Source organism: Homalodisca vitripennis, chromosome 3, assembly GCF_021130785.1.
Source record: "Homalodisca vitripennis isolate AUS2020 chromosome 3, UT_GWSS_2.1, whole genome shotgun sequence".
In the NCBI taxonomy this organism is placed as follows: domain Eukaryota; kingdom Metazoa; phylum Arthropoda; class Insecta; order Hemiptera; family Cicadellidae; genus Homalodisca; species Homalodisca vitripennis.
In genome coordinates, this window is record NC_060209.1 from 114,000,498 (window position 1) to 114,021,070 (window position 20,573).

Below are 20,573 nucleotides of genomic sequence, written 5' to 3' on the forward strand. Positions count from 1 at the left end.
GGCTATACTTGGTACAGAGGGAGTACTTACAACTCGATTGGCTGAGTTCGTTAGTTAATCTTGACTAGAAAACGTTTCAACATGGAGACCATTTGTATTTGTCCAAACCCAATTAATTCCCAATTTAGACGAAAAATGTCATCTTTTAAATATTAAATATTTGTAAACATCTCATATAATTGTTTTCGATATCTTTTAGGGTCTCAAGATGGCGGCCATTCAAAGTTTGGAAAAGTAATGTACCTAATAATGTTTGATATCAATTCTGTCTTCCGCACTGAAACTTTATATAGTTGGTCCTTAATGTATCAGTTCCTTTTTCTACCATTGTCTTCAAGACATGCATTATTTATTGCCTTATGCAAATGTTTTTGTGGTAAATAAATGAATAGTTGTTATTTGTTGCTGTCTTGTCGAAATAGCGAACAGCTTATGTAATTATCAACAAACTTTTATGCAAGGAAAAATTTATTAACTTTTTGTCTCATGAAAGGTATCTTTAATCGCATTAAATGTATTGATATGTCACAAGAAATATAATTAAAATTATTGAGTTTTGTAACTACAGATTTGTAATTGTGATTAAATAATTGTAATCAGCCTTTTTTGTATTTATGATTAATTCAGTACATCAACATTTAATGTGGAATTTCAATAAATTCATGGTACAACCGTTACCAACTAATTAAAAATAATTAGAAATTTATTGAAAAATCCCAAAATAAAAATACGGGTACAACGTTTTAAAACTAAGACACTATGAATTAATATAATGTTTTGTCAAGACCCTAATTGGCAGGAATGAAAGTCTAAATATATATATGTATATAGCATGCTTGCCCGGCTAGTGAGAGACCCGGCGCGGAGTAAGTAATCTTTGTGATTCTATCTTTATTTTAGTTTTTATTAAAGTTGTAATATTATAAAAAATATTGTTCAATGGAAAAAAACCCCATAAAATAGGTTTCAAATAAAATCACAAGAGTAACAATCTAAAATAAACTTAAGGTTATATTATTAAAACTCCCAACCTCGGTTCGGGGATGCAATTAAATAAAAACTTCAACATTGTGTAAACACAGTTTTTTTATTATTTTTATCATTCACTCACACATTCACACCGGGGATGGAGAAGGGATGTAGGAGAGAAAGGACGGGTTTGGAGAGAGTATCAAGTCATTGTTCAGACGTGGACAGCCTGGGCGACGTAGGCGGGTTGAGGGTAGACAGGGGACTGGACGTAGGTGGGCTGGCCAGCGTAAGCGACGGCAGGCTGGGGGTACGCCAGTTGGCCGGAGTACGCTACGGGGCTATAAGCAGGCTGGACAACTCCGGCGTACTGGCGGTTCAGGTAGGCACTGGACACAGCTGTAGCAGGGCTATATGCTGGAAAATGTCATGGAGTCGATTATTTAAAAATCATGACACATTAGACGTAATGTCCAATCATGCATAATCACATTCTCTGTTACTTAAGTTTTCAATGCAAATTAGACTATAAATGATTATTTGATAAACCTAGATTTTATTTCCACCATTCAGTTTACATTTACAAACCATTCAATTCAAATAGTATGATTTAAAATACTGTTAGTAATATAACAGGATAATACAGTGTTCAACACAGACACATATATGGTAGACTCTGAGTTGACAATAAGTTAAATAGGCCAACAATGTTATCAAACTGTTCATTATATATATTAAAACTATGTTCTCTAATGAAAATGTACTAAAAAAAATCAGAGTAAGGCTTTTTAAGGTGGAGCTTATATAAATAGTTTTTTTTTACATACCGTATACCTTTTCTTTTAAAAATACGTTTTTTAAATATTGAAATTTTCTTTTTATAATGTGTCTCCAGTTTTTGAATTCCAAGCAAAATGCTTGATGTTCCACAAACCATGGGCCAAGTATAACAACATAATTCGACATCCTGTCGGGAGCCTCATGGAGATCTTGAATGCCACAAACCTCACTTTATAACAAAATTGTGGCTGTTTAAAATATGACGAATATTGAACATTTTAACGTCCATTTTGTATATAGGATAAACGTTTTAGGAATCACTACCAGAAAATAGAGCACGTTAATTATTAAAAGTTCTCTATTATCTGGTAAAGTGATTCCTAAAAAGTTTATACTATATAACAAAGAATATTAAGGTGTTACCAGTAATTGTACCCACACTGTACAATGTAAATGTAAAATCTGTAAAATGTAAAATCCCTGATAATCTAATCTTCTGTAAAATTGTGTTAGTTGGGATATTACGTAACAAATTTCCCCGTTTATTTACATGCTTGGAGTTCAAAACCAGTTATTTTTCGAATAGCGTATTCATTATTAACAAAACGTAACTTATTGCGAATTACAAAGGCAAACTCAAGTGAATGTATGGTAAATAATGAATTGAATTAAACAATATACACTGATACAGGACTGAGTGCGAGTAACTTACCTTTGACTTGGACCCCAGGGTACACGCCCGCGGCAGGCTGGGCAGGGTACACGTAGTTGGCCGGCACTGTTGCGGCGGCAGCGGCGGCGGCGAGCAGGACTACGGCGGCGAACTGTAACAGAACCGTGTGTTACAATCGTGTTACAATACCGTGCATAGCAGTATGTTGCCAGCGTGTACTTGAGTGATACAATCGTTCTGATTATTCTGTGTTTCTGAGTTAAAGATATGACACATAACATTCTTGTCTAAGAACATAAAATTAAATACTAGGAGTTAACCGTGGTAAGATTTTTAATTCTATATGCCTTTGAATATTTCTCAATATGAGCAGTAATCCCTGTTGACTAGTCATATTCCTTGTTTTTGGTCAAATACGCGATGAATGTAAGTAAAAGGGCTATTTTATACAGTTAATTTTGTTTAGCTCTTAATACAAATAGACTATTTTGGTTATTACAATTGTTTTGTTGAATAAATAAAAGGTGGTTAACCATATATGCTGACGATTAAACAACTATTTAAGACAAAATTTGCATTATAATTTAATTAACTGTAATACATTAAATGATTTGAATAAGTGTTCAAAGATGTTGTATTTATCAAAATTTAATTTAATTGTTATGAACCATTTACATAAATTATTGCGACTATGAAAATAATCTGTTTTCATAACAATTTTAGTGCTTGTGTAGTATAAAAGTTGTACATATGTTGTGCTGTTATCAATAATGTTCATGTGCAAAATCTCATTTATCAAGTTGACGGTATATTAAGACAAATATTTTGTTGTAACTTCAAGTTCTCTGAATCGCAGTATTTCACAATTTGTTTTAAGAAATGCAATAAGCAGTTCAGCATTAGTCACAAATATCTGGACTTTAATAACTTACATGAAACTATACAAAAAAATCTGTTTTTATTTTTTGTTGTAAAAGAATTACACAATGAAAGGTTAATTGAACAATCTACTTAGGGTTTCTAAACTGCGTTTAAGTAACATTTCATGTTTAATTAACATAACGTAAAACTATTCGGCGAAAATAATCTAAGATAAATTTAAGATTTTTGAAAATTTAATATTTTACGACCTGGGAACGCCTTAATGTGGGATAGGCAATAACCAATAAACGTAGATGTATCTGTTTTGCGTTCTGAGTTGTACGGCGCGGTGGAGCACTTAGAAGATTTAATATTGTTTATATACATAAATAATATTATAATTTAATAGTACCGACGCAACTAAGCAATAGCTATCAGAAATTTTGGATAGACATAAACGAAAGTATTTTTTATAAATGCATTTAAGATACTTTACAAATAAACATTTCAATGATTATATGATCGTTTTATTTATTTTTCAGTTAATTTATAAATATAGTAAAAACACTAACTGTAAAGTTTCAAAAACATAACAACTTCATTTTATTACCTTTACAACTTTTATGGTGTATCTATCTGAGGTGTATTTAGGAATTTAGTCTTATATTTTTCAGAATTGAATGGAAGTACCCAAATCATCGAAAAAGTAAATCAGCGCTACTTTTTATATTTACTTAGTAAAATTTATTCATCGTTTAATACCTCAGAAATATAGAAGTTTGTTTATATTGAAAGGCAAACTGTAAATATCCGTGAACAGCTTTAAAGAAATATATTGTAAAATTGTTAATTGAACAGTAATAAAACAATAATTTTGATTTGATATAGATTTCTTTTTATGGAAAATGGTAAAGATTGAGCAAAGGTGGAGAACACTTACGTATTTCATGTTGGTGCTGTTGGCGGACGAGACGCAAGGAGCCAGTAGTGAGGATGGCAGGATCCCGCTTATTTATACACCACTGGTCGAGCACTGACCTTCGGCAGCCCCCTCCCCCTCTCCTGTGATCCGGTCAAATTTCAGAAAACTGGTCAAAGATGGAAGAAAACCGTAATAGACATCTAATGCTCTAATAAATAAAACATTTGGATTACTCACTTATATAACTCAATTTCCCGTGTACTTTTAAAACCTGTAAACTTGAAATAATGGAACAGTTAAATATATAGAAAATGTGTTATGAGACACACTATTAAATTGCAAAGAAACAATAGCACTACTAATTAATAGAGCACTAAATTTTGTGCACCCTCGTTGGAAAAGTAGTATATATCGGGTATTGTATTTAGAGTTCAATACCTTGAATTAATGATTCTATGTAAAAATAAAAGTCAGTAGACTATTTCGAAATGAATCTGATGCTATGAGCTTTGTTTAAAAATGATCTAAATTTTAAAATGATATAATTAATTTTTAATTAAGTTATTATTGATAGTTATATTAAAACTTAACTACTTATTTAAAATTTACTTGTTATAAGTTACATAAGTGTAATAGTCGTAGCCGGTGCATATCTACATTTGTTTCATTGTATATACAACATTGTATTTTTGTGATTTTATCGAAGTATATGCAATTGCTAGGCTATCTTTCTCAAATTTAGTAAATTTTATAAATTACTCTGTTTTATTATATTAGTTCATAATTGCTATTCAAAGTTTGCGTTTCAAAACCAATTTATTCGTCTTTTGTGAATTATAACTCGATTGTACTAAAGTTCTTTGAGGGTTGTTACATTTTGTTAATTAGGTTGTGCATTTTTAATGTGCAATTGCTATTTACACAATGACAAATTTACAAAGAGACCAGCAAAAACACGAATTTAGATATTTTAGTAATATTTCTGCCATTTTCAAATCAGGTGGTATACATTCCAATTTCTGATGGAACACCTCAATTTAAAATATACACTATTTTAAAACTGCTTTACTATTAAAACTTTTCTGTTCTAACGTTTATTGGTTTAGGAAATTTACCTCAACCAACCCCCCCCACCCCCCCCCCCCCCCACCCCCCCCCCCCCCCACCCCCCCCCCCCCCCACCCCCCCCCCCCCCCACCCCCCCCCCCCCCCACCCCCCCCCCCACCGTTTTGGCTTGCTGAGATCTTTAATACTAAGAGCCTCAACTACTCCAGCCACCAGTTATAGCACTTGCGTAGAAACTTTGAAGTGTAAAAGAGTAGTCATAAATTAAAATATATATTATCAGAGGGAACGTAGGCTAGCTTTACGATACAATTTATTTATATTAGGTTTAGTTGTAATCTCTTTCCAAAAATAAAAATAAATAACAGTATTGTTTCGAAATGTTAAAAGAGCATGGATTTGATAGAGCATATAATTAAATAATGCAGGAAAAGTTTCAAGAGTGTAGCCTTTTTACATATTGAGGAAAGAGTATCTTGGAGTTCAACCCAAGGTCCAACTCACCTGCACACTTCTGCACCTCAACCGTTTCTTTCATTTCTTTCCTCGCCTAGTCCCTCCTCCATCTTTATCAATCCTACAAACGACTTAGACATCATCCAAACAATAAAAAACCTTAAAAATAAAAAATCATATGGTGTTGATAATTTTTCCGTAGACTGTATTAAAAACACTTCAAATGAAATGTCCTCTTTCTTAACGTACATTGTTAACTTAAGTTTTAATGAAGGTATTTTTTCCCGAAAGACTTAAATTAAGTACTGCTGTTCCCATATCCAAGAAGGATTCATCCTGTAAACTTGACAATTTAAGACCAATAAGCTTGCTATCAGCTTTTTCTAAATAATTGAGAAAATAATTAAATCAAGACTAAGAAGCTTTTTGGAAAGAAACCATTTTTTTTTAGTCCCTGCCAGTTTGGATTTAAAAAATTAAAATCAACTGAAGAAGCAATACTAGCAATTACAGAACAAATATATTGTAGCTTAAATAAAAAAATAGAAAGATATAGGTCTATTTATTGACTTTAAAAAAGCTTTTGATTATGTTGACCATAACATCTTATTGGAAAAATTGGAACATGCAGGAGTAAGAGGAACCGCTCTTAACTGGTTTAAAAGCTTTTTAAGCAATATGGTCCAACCAATAGGGTTAAGATTAATGATAAGCTTAGTAACCCTTACTTTGTCAAGGCTGGAGTACCACAAGGGTCAGTGACCTCTTCAATCATATTTCTAATTTTTATAAATGACCTGCTAAAACTTCCTTTTCATGGACAAATATGTGCTTTAGCTGACGATGTCGCGTTCTTTTATTAATTTACAGACGCCGTTATCGCCTGGCAACTTATTACAGAAGACCTTAACAATTTAAAAGATTGGTGTGTGAAAAACAAAATGCAAGTAAATCTTAGTAAAACTAAGTACGTAAATTTCAGTCATATAAATTTTGATTTTCCTTCCGATATAGTATACAACATAGATAATTTTGTACTCAAAACCAAAAGTATTAAATCATAGAAAAGGTAAAATAATTTAAATATCTAGGAGTTGTAGTGGACGAACAATTAGATTGGGAAAGACACTCAATGGTAAAATTAAATCAAAGATAAGGACATTTTACTACTTAAGAAACTTTTGCAACAAAACAACCTTAAAAATGCTTTATTTTGCGCTGCTACACTCGAGAATTCAGTATACTATACATTGTTGGGGAGGTACTTAAAAGACTTATATTTTGAGAATAAGAAAATCCCAAAATTACCTTATCAGAATAATTACATGTAAAAGAAAAGAGTTCATTTCCACTATACTGTACATTAAAGACTTCCTATTCAACATCTATTTATTTACAAAGTCTTAAGAATATTTTATCTTAAAAGTGGAAATACTGGAACAACAAATTTAATGCACAATACAAGAAGTGGGTCAAATAAAATATTCAAACTCCCAAAAGTTACAAAAAGTATTTTTAAACAATCTTTCCAATATATGTGGTACTTCAATCAATTACCATATGAGGTAAAAAGTTGTATAAACTTAAAATATTTTCTAGAAAATTAAAAGAGTGGTTATTTTTAAAACAAGATATAGACTTTATGAATGTTTGCTTAGTATAAATTCTGTACATATGTTGAAACTAATTTTAATTTTTTGTTCTCGTCCGTTTGTTGTTTTATTTTTCTTCTAAAAATTGTAAATGTAAGTACGTATATTATGTGAGAAATGTTAAGTTGAACTGCAGTACCACCTATTATAGAAATATAATCTGTATGTATATAATTTTTTAAGTAAACCAAGCACTGCAGAAAGTGTCTTCGGATCTACCGAGACTGGACTCATTTATAATTTTTTTACTATGTATTGATATTAGTTTAAGGATGTTGTAAATATGTTTATATTTAATAATGCACACTGACCACACATACTTGTAAATATTCATGTAAATTAACGAATGAAAAATAAATTATTATTATTATTATTATATTATAATATTTAATTAGTTTTAATTTGGTAGTATGTGGGCGTTTCCCTTAACCTGAAGTACATATAAACTTACATTAGAAATATTCACCCCGAGAGCTAAAAAAAACCGAAAAGTTATGTATCGCGGTAGGTTGCCTTATTAACGAACAACCGCGTCTGTTGGTCGTTTGGTTGGTATCGACGAGGGGATCAGCCTCTCCTTAAAAAAAATAAAAATAAAAAAATATGGTGCTCTTCCTTCTCAACTCCCACCAGACATTAAATAATTAATACAAGCGTCAGAACCACCACACAATATTTGTCTAAAAGACAATTTATAAAAGACCAATTACAAACTGATCATGTTTACCTCCAAAACCAAAATGCTTTAGCCTATGACACTTCACAAATGTTCTTTATATGCGATCCAAAAAAGGATTTTAGGAAATTTACAGCATATTAATGCGAATGTGATAATAACAATTTAACAATAAGTTTATGTTGTGCATGTTGCCCTAACCTCCGCTTAACGAAGGAGGTGCTACCATTTACACACACCTTATTCTGCCACTCAACAATCTTAATATTTAAGCACAGCTGAGCGTACACTATGGCTAAAATAGAAAAATAAAGTTATTTCCATAGAGATTGCAGGGATGGTGTAGACCGAAAGTAGACACTTTATACACCGAAGAAGTTTCCAAAGATATTTATGTAATTTATATAGTACTGGTTACTCGCTATTTCTGTGTGATATGCAAGAATGATAAAAAGCTGTTGATAAACCAACAGATATGCTATTGCATTTTTATAATGGTCTAATAAACACCCCTAAAAAATGTTCGTTGTCACAGGAAGAAATTTCAAACTTCTAATACAAATTCAAGAAGTAACCCAATTACTCGTATAAGTTATAGGAAACAATGCTCTGAGCACCTGAAGCACAAGAGTGAAACGGTTTTTCTATAGTACACAATATTTGCTTTAATAGCTCTACATTTCAGTTAACACTAGATATTTAAGGCACGATGACGGAATATTAAGTTCGTAGTAAAATTAGTGAAAAGCAATTATGATATAATATGAATGGAGCCAACCATATAATAATTATACAATCAGGACTAGACTTAAGTTACATATTATAGATCAGTATACAGTGCCTAAGTGGTCCAAAAAGGTAAACAAAATGTCCCACTGGTTCTTCTATCCAGGTCCGTACACGTCACAGCCATAGTAGAGTGTATTCTGTTTTTCTAAGGTAGCAAAATATTAACATACTTGGTGTTTGAAAAGCCTACTTTAGTAGAGGAAATTGATATTTCCGGCCCTTACATTCTTCTCCCAGGTCTCCAATATTCCCGATAATCTAGTAACGTTTGAATTTGTTCCCCCAATCAAGAAAATAAAAACTTAGGTCTAAAATATGTACTTCAGGTCCAAAAAGCATCTACTTCCTGCCATTATAATCTACTTTCGGTGTCGTAGTAGCGTTTGCATTGTTTGGTAAGAATAAGAAAATAAATAATACGTGTTGGGTCTGAAAAGATTCATCTGATAAAATGTAAGTAATCCCGGTGGTTAGGAATTTACTTCCGGTCTAATGTGCTTTTTGGGGCGTAGTATCGTTAAGCGTTGTGCTTCCCGATACAACGAAACATATACATAAACACGCCCAACGAAAGGAGGATCCGGGGGTCCTCCCTCGGGAAGACCATTTGAGAAATTAGGTGCAAAATGGAGATTTTTTTAAGAAATTGCAAAACATTGTTTTGCCAATTCCTTCGTCTAGATCTTCGTTTTTGCTAGCCTACTAACGGTTTTGCTTGCTACTAAAACATTCGACTCATCAATAGATTAGAATGGCCAAAATCCTTAAGGAATACAAACCTCGTATCGATAAGTTCGTATGCTTGATAGCATTACTCCTTTTGTCTAATGCACCATTAGTTTAAGGAATGGCAATAACTGTAACGAAGCTTTGATTCCGGAATGTATCTGATGGGGTAGTGGTCAATTTCCGTAGCCTTGTACACAGTTCAAGAGGAGCCAAAATAGTACATTTCTTTGCTGTTTACTTTTTTTTTTTTTTATTCAACTCAACATCATATTCTGTAGCTTTCAGTTAATTTGACTTCTTTCTGTCCATACACCTTCGAAATTTTTATCAGGCTTCTCAAAGATTACAATTCACCAGTGATGCGGCTGTGTCAACGTCGATTCCTAGGGGTTAGTAAATCTTCAGCTGGTTTTGTTTAACATTAACCCAAAATATTGACCTAAAAACGACATTCAGGATGCCCCTGTCTCCAAAATATTCATTTTTCAAACTAAACCAAAGCAGATCCTTTCTTGATATCTTTGAATCCTCCATGTCTCCTAAACTTTTTCACCAGTGCCATACTATATTTCTTGATATATCAACAAGCACCAACATGATCCCTGGCTCGTACTCACTGCAGTTGCGGCAACACCGCTGCCTGCTCCTCGCAGCGGTGAAAATTACTTCAAGAACGCACGCCCAACGGTGCTGCTCTGCTCTCAATGCACCATACTTCTAGCCCTGTACGTTCACAATTCATAGTCCTCGTATCAATAAATTACGTACAACGTAACACCTACAATAATTAAATTTGACCATTGAGCATTATTGTTGTTGTAATTGTGGTGTGGAGCCCCCTATGGCGCGCGCTTATGTCGCCCCTATATCTTGAAATCCGGCTCTGTCTATAGTAGCCTATTCCGGTGAAGGACGTTTCGGTCTTAAAAGTCCTACATCGGTGATAAAGAGTGACTATTAGAATCATTAGAATCTACTTGCGGTCCCGTAGTAGCCGTTTTTGCAATTATATATTAAGTTGGTCTAAAAGATCAACTTCGGTCATTAAGCGACTACTTCTATGCATTATAATCAACTTTCGATTTAAGGTATTTCGGGTACCGTGTAGTCCCCCTGTCGAGGCAGTCATAATACATATGTGTGTCACAAAACAGCGCTTGATGTTTAAAAACATAAATGATATTATAATTCTAGTTGTTTCAACCATATTTTTAATCCCCTATTGGTGGTTTGATCTCCATGAAATAGATTTTTTCTATGCCGGTCAATGAGGAACGTGTTGAAAAAAAGTGTTAATCTTTCATACGACATTTGAATGTTGTATAATAACAAAAATATTATTGAGTTCTTCCTAGAAATTCCAACCCCATTTAAACGCCTATACATCTTTTATATTCTACCGAAAATGCACTAGTTTTTCTATTTAATTTCAAAGACATGCGGTTGTGCTAAATTTTAACTACTGAGATATCGGGAAGTTGTAGAATTAACTTATGGGATGGATGAGTGAGGTGGGGGGGGGAGTGGAGGGCTTTACCTTTAATGGTTACAGATATATTTTCTAGATCAGGGTACTGGTAACAAGTGCAAACGCTACTATGACAACGGAAATGCTCGTACCTTAGACCGGAAAACGGGAATGTGTAATTTATTATGAAATGAGTCTTGACGCTATCTGTGGACCGAAGAAGTGACTTGTTTCGATAACGCTTTGCCAGTTAATTACTAATAATATTAGTGGCTATTTATAATATCTGTATTCAGGTTATAAATAACAGTTATGTTATATTTGTCATTATAACTCTTAATAGGGGAGTTTTTCTATACTGACAAAAATAAGGCGTTGTTTGTCCATTGCATAGGCAGGAGATCGTAGCTAGACGCAAAGCGGGACTGGAGTGTAAGCAAGCCTGAACTGCTTTCAGTTCAACTTCAATTGCTGTGCGGTAAGAATTGTTAAAATTCAAGGGCTTTTCAGTGGGGACGAAACCCGTTAGTGAAAATTTAACATCACACACCAGACTCCTAACGCACAAGCTCAATTGTGACTAATTGCATGTCCACGTTCATAACCAGCACACAGAGAACATCTTAATTTCCCTTATAAAATTATAAGTGATACGTAATTAAAGAACTCCAATCTGTTTTAATTTTATGCCAAACCCCAGAGACCAAGATGCGATGCTGACAGGGGTCCCCACGCACACAGTATCATGTTGCCCGTGGGCGGGCCGTCATTCTGCGCTAAACAACGGAATAGATCCAATCTGCCAGTTCTAATTATCTTCATGTACTTTACATTCCATAATCGCATAGATAACCGCGATTAAAAATGCGTATTACTATTTTTCCATAAAATGAATATAAATTAAGATTTTGTGTATATCTTCTTTCTATAACTGAAATATGGCACAGGGTAATACTAGTTCTAAAACACTCACACTTTAATAGACAACAGAAGGAATTTGACCTCCTTCTACAGTTAAAGAGACTCAGGAGCCGTTTACTGTTACCAAACGCGTTTTTACCCTATCAACAAGAATTTCACTTAAACACTGTTAGACTATCGTTTTTCGGTCCTAGAATTGTGGGAGGGAAAATCTCAAACTTGAGTGTCTAAAGAACGTTTATCCCGTCGCATTACTGATGAAAGAAATCCCACACTTATGTCTGTATGCACGATAACTGTCAACGAGTTCGCCTAGAGGGTTGATACTTAAAGTGGAATCGCTAACCTCTACATCGGTTATTGAAAATGGTTGCAATATTGGGGTTTGTGACATACACACACCATCAAATTACTACATTTTTTGTCTAGTGTAGAAATGAAGTTTAGTTTCATACCAAATTTAAAGGTTTACAGATGCAATCATATTCTCAAAATATCTTTCCACATGATACATTCATACATGCATATTGCTGCCCCCCCCCCCACCCCCCCCCCCCCCCACCCCCCCCCCCCCCCACCCCCCCCCCCCCCCACCCCCCCCCCCCCCCACCCCCCCCCCCCCCCACCCCCCCCAAATTTTATAATTCACTAACCAATGAAAAGCATTGCATGAGTCCAACATATCGTTAATAGCTTGATGAGAAAATGATGATCGATTGCATCATTAAGGGTTAACCTCATTTGACATCAATTTTTGTTCGGACCAGTTATGGTATTTCTCCAATTAATTTTGCATCCTGCTAGGGGAAAGTTCCTCGAATACTTGACTACACACTGGAATGATAGAAATTATTGGTAAACATTGTACTCCTGATTTTTACAAACTTTCTTAAATGCAGGAGTTACTGCAACTATATATTCTGAGACCACAAGGAATCTTGCAGACTCAACAGAAATATTAATTGCATGCATAAGATAAACATCAAAAGTGAATTACAACAATGTTTAAAAGCCAAATGGACATGCTATTGACTTTCGTTAAATGATTAACTATCATTAGTATCACGCCTCAAGCATAGCGAAGGAAGCCAACCCATTGATGATCAACACATACAACCTTCCGGTAATGCCACCTTATAAATCTACCCAAGTTTAAGTTTTGTGATATTCATTAAAAAGTACTCATTGAGAACGTCGAAAATTTACAATATATTTGTATATGAAGCTATTGTGATTCAACATTGCATCATAATGCATAATGCATAATTGCATTTTTAGTTGTTACAAATGTGTTGTAACATTTCATGTTTATACTTTAGATACATTTTTTTTATATCATTGCAATAGTTTACTTCCCATATGAAACTGATCTGGGTAGATAACAAGCCACCGCATACTGAGCTCTACCTTTCATTTAAATACTTAGCTTTTACGCATAGACTAATACCAGTTTGTCCAATAATATTTTACCAATAAATAGCAGTTAACTGAACAACATATGTGCGATTTACCGTAGAGTAGGGTTAAGGGTGGAGCTCTCCAAACAAGAGATCACGGATTCAATTCTAGGGGAGATCAATAGAAAAAATGAAAATGGGTTTGGAAAATTATTCTTTAATTCGTTTAGTCGAATAATATGCCACTGGTATATAAAGGTACATATAGAAACTGTTTGATTGACAGACTTCAGGGCTCCAAGCTACTGTTCTTAAGACTCAAAGTCTATTAATCTAAAATAAATCATGAGATTGGCACTTCCAGTTTTTCTTCTAACGGCTTTTACTTATTTCAGGAGTGTTTGGTATGCCATTTATAAAGGATATGCCTATGGCGCCCCTGTTATTCAGCAGGAATAACGCATGAAGCCGATAACTGTTATTTAAGACAAATATAAAATAATATTTAAACTAATATAGTTTATGAGCTATTAGTAATAATTTTGATAGTAAACTATTAGAAATTATTGTGAAAAGAAACCTACCTACAGCCATAAAGGTTAAAATAATAAAAGTAATATTTAACTTTAATTTAATTTTAATCGAAATACTTTCACACCAGAAATGTTACAGATATATAAGATACAAGAAACAGGTTTTGGTTTTTTTGATTATTTTGTTTCAATCTTTAGGTAGCTGTTAAGTTTTTACTGTAACGTAATTCTTGTTTATCCATTGGGAATTTAAGCTAATTACGAATCAGATATCAAGTTAATTAAGGGTGTGAAGTAGTGGGAGGACGGGCGACAAAAGATCTGAATGGCGGAGGGGAACCGCGACCGAGCATCCTACTGCGAATAGAACAGGTTCAAAAGCCACCGTACACTGCGCAGGGACGCACTCGTCACCTCGCCGATATGGGATCCCTTGCAGTGAGACTGGTGAGTCTGGGGTCAATGTCAACCTGTCTCTTATACTCTACTGTACTGTACTGTATTGTCTATTGCGTCATCAGCTGCTATGGTACTTGCTGCATAACAATCATAGCTGACCAGCTGATCGTCAACATTCCCAACTTTTAGGTTATGTTTGCTATTCATTCTAAGTTTTTAACTTTTCAAAATTGTTTTCTTCAAACAGTATTAATAGATTTTCTTAATTGACTAATTGCGCATTTAAAGTAATTTATTAGAAGAGTTTTCTTTTTTTTCAGAAAATTCTTTAGCGATGTTGTATAACTTTTTAGGAAGTATTTCAGCATCTTAACGTCTCATAAATTTCTATTCAGACAACGTTTCATAATACTGTGGTATTACTAGCGTACAGTAATGGATAATAATAAGGTTTTTGGTATTTGGAAGTTGTTCTTATATTGTGTGGTATTTTACATCGTACATTTTTTAGTAAAAGAAAAACAAAGGAAACATAGATTTAGTTAAATTGTAAACATAATTATTGATTAAATTTACAACGTGGCTATGTAATTTTTAAATATTTCTGCATTGGCTTGTAGAAAAGCTCTAATTTTATATTTCTTCAAGAAAGTTTTGAACATTCGTTTGAGATTCTTAATTATGTTTTAATATTGTTAATTAATATTCAAAATGATTTATGCGTTAAAAATTTATTTTTTATTCATAATTCCATACCAAACTAAAAATAAACAACACTTATTAGCTTATGTCAAACAACACTTCATCCAACATGGCTGCCAACTGTTTAAAATATTAATACCGACAAAAACTGTGTGATTTTTAGGTCTGAGCGTTAAAGTTTTCTTGTACTTAGGACTGCTCTGAATACAGTAAAAGATTAGCTGAAATAATATGTGTATAATTAACTAAAAATAATTAAGTATATTGATTCGATTGAAGATTTTACCTCCAAGGTTGGTAGCATTGGCCCGCCAAGGCCAGAACAGCTGCCAAATGTCATCCTTGCATTCTAATCACTTTGACTAAGGCGGGTCAGTTTATTCCTGGTAATTACAGGGTGTGGTCATTTCTTCATAAAAGAAGCTTTATTATTGCGTCAAACTTACAATTTATGTTTCCTTTGACTGGTGGAAGACTTACTTTTACTTAGCATTTCTTGACTGGCAATTTAGTTTCATAAACACTAATATATTATGCTGTTATAATTGAATAAGCATATTCTCGTCAACCTAAACCCCTTAACTCGTTTCGCCCACCAATCAACTTTGTAAATTCTAATATCAAACAACCACACAACTGCAATTTATAAACAGTTTAAATTGCTATTGTTGAGATAGTGTCTGTCATTTAGTTATTAAATGTTATAAAACAGTTAACCATATTATTCACCTCTGAATGTATGTGGAAATAATTTTATATTATAATACAATGGTATTATATGCACAAAGAAGGGTTCGAATTATTACGTAGTTAAATCCTCAACACAAGTTTTTAATTATATATGTTATAACATACATTATATCCTAAATTGTTTATTGTTCTAAATTAATAGTATGTTATTACAATTAAACTCAAAATATTAAAAATCTATCCACAAAGAACCTCACAATAACTTTCTGAAAATTTTGAATTTTGTGTTGTGGCAAACGATAAAAAAATCCCCGTTAAAGTTGGACCATTTTAAACTATACATTAAAACTTATTAATATAAAAACATATCTTACTGCTTTCTTCCCACATTCCTGGACGTAAATCTCTGTGGAAAATTTTGAACTGGCAACTCCCTCTCCTCTCCCCACAGTGATGTGACTGACCCCGGAGGTTGGTGGGTGTTTATGGATGTGGTAATTCAAAGTGCCTATACACGAGCTAACACACACACACACACACACACACACACACACACACACACACACACACACACACACACACACACACACACACACACACACACACACACACACACACACACACACACACACACACACACGCAATAGCGCGCGCGCGCGCGCCTGCACAAATGCTGGTTGATATATTATATCGTTAATAAAACTGAATATTAAGCTGTTATAAAGCTCGTATTTTCTCTCTATCATTTCTAAACAGCGATAACTGGTTAAGTAATCATTTGACGCGTCCTTTATGTTTTTTAATTAGGTCTCACTTTCCACTAATAATGAATACGTATTAAGAAAGTGAATATCTTCCAAGGGATTTTATGATTAAAAATAGTTTTTTATAACGATGTTTTTAAAAATATTCATCATAATTCAAAGACATTAAAAAACTCCCACCAAATTCATTTATACGGATTTAATTGTGGCCTAAATTGCTGTATACACACCCTTCATTATATATTTTAGGCTAATATTCTATAATGCCCCAATTATTTGCATTAAAAAGAAAATATGGTCGATTTAGACTCTTTGTATTTTACCGTATTACTTTTATGAATACTAAGTAGAATTATGAATACTAATTAGTCATATAGAACTACGTACAGATGTAGATGAATATCCTGGACTTCACAGCCCATGCTACTCTTAACGCTAAATAAAACTTGAACAGTTCATCTAGACGTAGCGAAATATAAGACAACTAATTGAATGGATACTATACTCGTAGTTCTATTTAAGTTGGTTGCTTGTAGTTTAACAATGCAACGTAAAAATCAATCATGTTTTTTTTTACTCTGCTCGTTCAGTTATAAACAATAATGTGTTTGTTCTAAGGGAACATTTTAACTTGTTGAAAGGTGGGCAATGAACACTTTGTCGTTATTGATTAATCTGAAGTAGTGAGCATTACGGAAGCTTCTGACGGTGATACGTAGAGTGATACGAGCCTGACGGACGACGCGACGCTGCGGCGGGAGACCGGTGGACGTGCGAGAAGCGATCGATGACCCTGGCTTTGAATCTTCTCTACTGATCTGCCTAACAAAACCACGTCATTGTGCTATTAAATTGTAAGTAGTGAGCTTCTGTCGGTGATAATTCGGGTGACGCGAGCCTGACGGACGACGCTGCGGCGGGAGACCGGGGGGACGTGCGAGAAGCGATCGATGACCCTGGCTGGCTGTGAATCTTCTCTACTGATCTGCCTAACCAAACCACGTCATTGTGCTATTAAATTGTAAGTAGTGAGCTTCTGTCGGTGATAAGTCGGGTGACGCGAGCCTGACGGACGACGCTGCAGCGAGAGACCGGTGGACGTGCGAGAAGCGATCGATGACCCTGGCTGTGAATCTTCTCTACTGATCTGCCTAACAAAACCACGTCATTGTGCTATTAAATTGTAAGTAGTGAGCTTCTGTCGGTGATAAGTCGGGTGACGCGAGCCTGACGGACGACGCTGCAGCGAGAGACCGGTGGACGTGCGAGAAGCGATCGATGACCCTGGCTGTGAATCTTCTCTACTGATCTGCCTAACAAAACCACGTCATTGTGCTATTAAATTGTAAGTAGTGAGCTTCTGTCGGTGATAAGTCGGGTGACGCGAGCCTGACGGACGACGCTGCAGCGGGAGACCGGTGGACGTGCGAGAAGCGATCGATGACCCTGGCTGTGAATCTTCTCTACTGATCTGCCTAACAAAACCACGTCATTGTGCAGTGAGCTTCTGTCGGTTAAGTCGGGTGACGCGAGCCTGACGGACGACGCTGCAGCGGGAGACCGGTGTAGCGATCGATGACCCTGGCTGTGTGATCTGCCTTCATTGTGCGTGAGCTTCTGTGATAAGTCAACGCGAGACAAGTCGAGTGACGCGAGCCTGACGGACGACGCTGCGGCGGGAGACCGGTGGACGTGCGAGAAGCGATCGATGACCCTGGCTGTGAATCTTCTCTACTGATCTGCCTAACAAAACCACGTCATTGTGCTATTAAATTGCTCCTCTCTTCTTCTTCCCTGATAATGACCCGCAGCACCTCTCTGCACAAAAAAACCTGATGCCTGTTTATAGCAAGTTAAGTACCGTGTAATGACGCACATACCTTACCGTTTCCCTTGTTGCAGTTCTGCTGGTTCGCAGCTGTTATGGTGGTGGTGGCGATGCCGAGTGCGGAGATCTCCCTAAGAAACGCCCGAGGACAGACTGTTGTGGACTCTTCAGACCCGTAAGTCGATCCCTGTAAATGTCAGCATTTTCTCTTCCGGGCTTCCATAAGTCTTATAACTGTATTGAGGCACTTTATTGTTGTCTATAGTGTGTTTACTTGAGAAAGTACATGAAGTTCATTCGGATGAACGAACTATTACGAATATTTGTCCTACAGACTGAATTAACTATAAATTCAAATTTACTCGATTAGTGATGTGTTCTTGGAATGTTATATTGGCGATCTTATTGTATTTATAGATTTTTGGTCATGTTTTAAGTTAAGTGCATCAAATAGCAATGCATTTTGAAAACAGAGAGTTTAACTCACTCTAGCAAGGGCATCCATACTTCGTTATTAAAATATACACTTAAGCTGGAGGGTTTGTAATACTTAGATTGTTTGTACACACATGATGTACAACAGAAACAAACATTATATAAAGTAAATCCAACGGGAAATGTATGTACAAATTCAATTAATTACAATAAAACATACTTTTAAAGATTGAAAACGACAATTTGAATCTAAATATTTAGTAATGTAGCTCTATCTAGGCATTACAACCACACAGAAACGTACAATATTTCTGACAAACAACATTAATAAGAATGATAGGTATATTTCTTCTGTATAGTTGTGATGAAAGGAAAGGAAGAGAGAAACGTCTACTTAATTTTCTCCGCCGCTAACACTGACACAATCATATACAGAAAATGTTATAGTTTCAGAAATTGAGGAAACCACCCGTCTATCCGTCTGTGTATTAACTCTTGATAGCAGAGTCCTGGAGACTTTAAAACTGGTACATACAGTAGGATCATCTTGGTCCAATGAAGAACCTTATTGATTTTCTGTTTAAAAAATTAAAGGACAGTCCATCTGTGTGATAACTCTGATAGCAGAGTCCTAGAGACTTAAAACTTGGTACATACAGTAGGATCATCTTGATCCAATGAAGAACCTTATTGATTTTCTGTTTAAAAAATTAAAGGACAGTCCATCTGTGTGATAACTCTGATAGCAGAGTCCTAGAGACTTAAAACTTGGTACATACAGTAGGATCATCTTGGTCCAATGAAGAACCTTATTGATTTTCTGTTTACAATATTAAAGGACAGTCCGTCTGTGTGATAACTCTGATAGCAGAGTCCTAGAGACTTAAAACTTGGTACATACAGTAAGGATCATCTTGGTCCAATGAAGAACCTTATTTATTTTCTGTTTAAAATATTAAAGGACAGTCCATCTGGGTGATAAGTCTGATAGCAGAGTCCTAGAGACTTGAAACTTGGTACATACAGTAGGATCATCTTGATCCAATGAAGAACCTTATTGATTTTGCATTCAAAACATCAAAGGGGAGTTCGTCTGACTGTCTATATTTATTTCTCTTTATTTATCTGTGATAACTCTTGATAGAACGGTTATAGAGATTTGAAACTTGGTTTCTCTATGTACTTAGTTACGTTAATTCGGCGAGTAGTGGAATTCTTATTCATATTCATGGCAGTGTGGCTGGAAAATCAATATAAAACTTACGTGGCTGAATAAGACGTATGTGTGTAATTTATAGTTAACTGCTGAGTATATTTCGCTAATATAAGAATACAGTACAGGATGCAGAAACAAGTACATCAACAAATATGCTTCCTTGTATTTGATCACTAGTTCTAATCGTTAAAAGGAAATGACCTTTCGTGTATGGTTTACAAACAGTGAGTTTTATATGTGGATGTGCATTTCCAACTAAATGTGCATATTAACGTAAAGTTTTAATTTTCATGTGCTACTACATTTATTTTGGGATCAACTGAAAGCCCCCAATAATAACATACCAACTGATAAACCTGACGAAGCCGTGATAGTGACTCCTTATCGTTCCGCTTGCTAATTTGTACTCATTTACTTCGATTTGGATCTCAGCGCTATTGTTGTTTGATAACGAACTTTACTTATTAATATGAGTATTCTAGTCAAAACTACATTTTACCTAATCATAAAAAGTGGGAAACGAAGAGGAAAAATATGAAAACCGACACGGTAGCCGCCAAAAGATTTATCGTTTAGGCTTCAAAAGAACTGCTTCCTTTACAAGTGTGAAACTATGTGTATACTATAGTAAGAACAATCCAATATGT

General features: G+C 34.7%; 2 protein-coding genes across 2 annotated transcripts in view; one reads left to right on the top strand and one right to left on the bottom strand.

The window, feature by feature from the left end:
- Positions 1-1,068: 1,068 nt before the first annotated feature.
- On the bottom strand, positions 1,069-4,375 carry LOC124357332. Its single transcript, XM_046809024.1, has 3 exons — positions 4,224-4,375; positions 2,462-2,573; positions 1,069-1,386 (listed from the first exon to the last, which is right to left on the bottom strand). Exons 1-3 carry the CDS (start codon positions 4,230-4,232, stop codon positions 1,184-1,186), a joined length of 324 nt encoding a protein of 107 aa, XP_046664980.1. The 5' UTR covers positions 4,233-4,375; the 3' UTR covers positions 1,069-1,183.
- Positions 4,376-14,221: 9,846 nt separating this feature from the next.
- The window catches only part of LOC124358322, a 34,281-nt gene continuing 27,929 nt past the window's right edge, over positions 14,222-20,573 (top strand). Inside the window, exons 1-2 of the mRNA XM_046810621.1 lie at positions 14,222-14,339; positions 18,350-18,450. Coding sequence (XP_046666577.1) covers positions 14,316-14,339; positions 18,350-18,450 — 125 coding nt within the window. The 5' untranslated portion in view covers positions 14,222-14,315. The remainder of the gene's footprint in view (positions 14,340-18,349; positions 18,451-20,573) is intronic.

Excerpts from the sequence above, each read along its gene's own strand:
- LOC124357332 (XM_046809024.1), bottom strand. Across the intron at positions 1,387-2,461 it reads CCCTGGGGTCCAAGTCAAAG|CATATAGCCCTGCTACAGCT; the intron begins GTAAGTTACTCG and ends GACATTTTCCAG.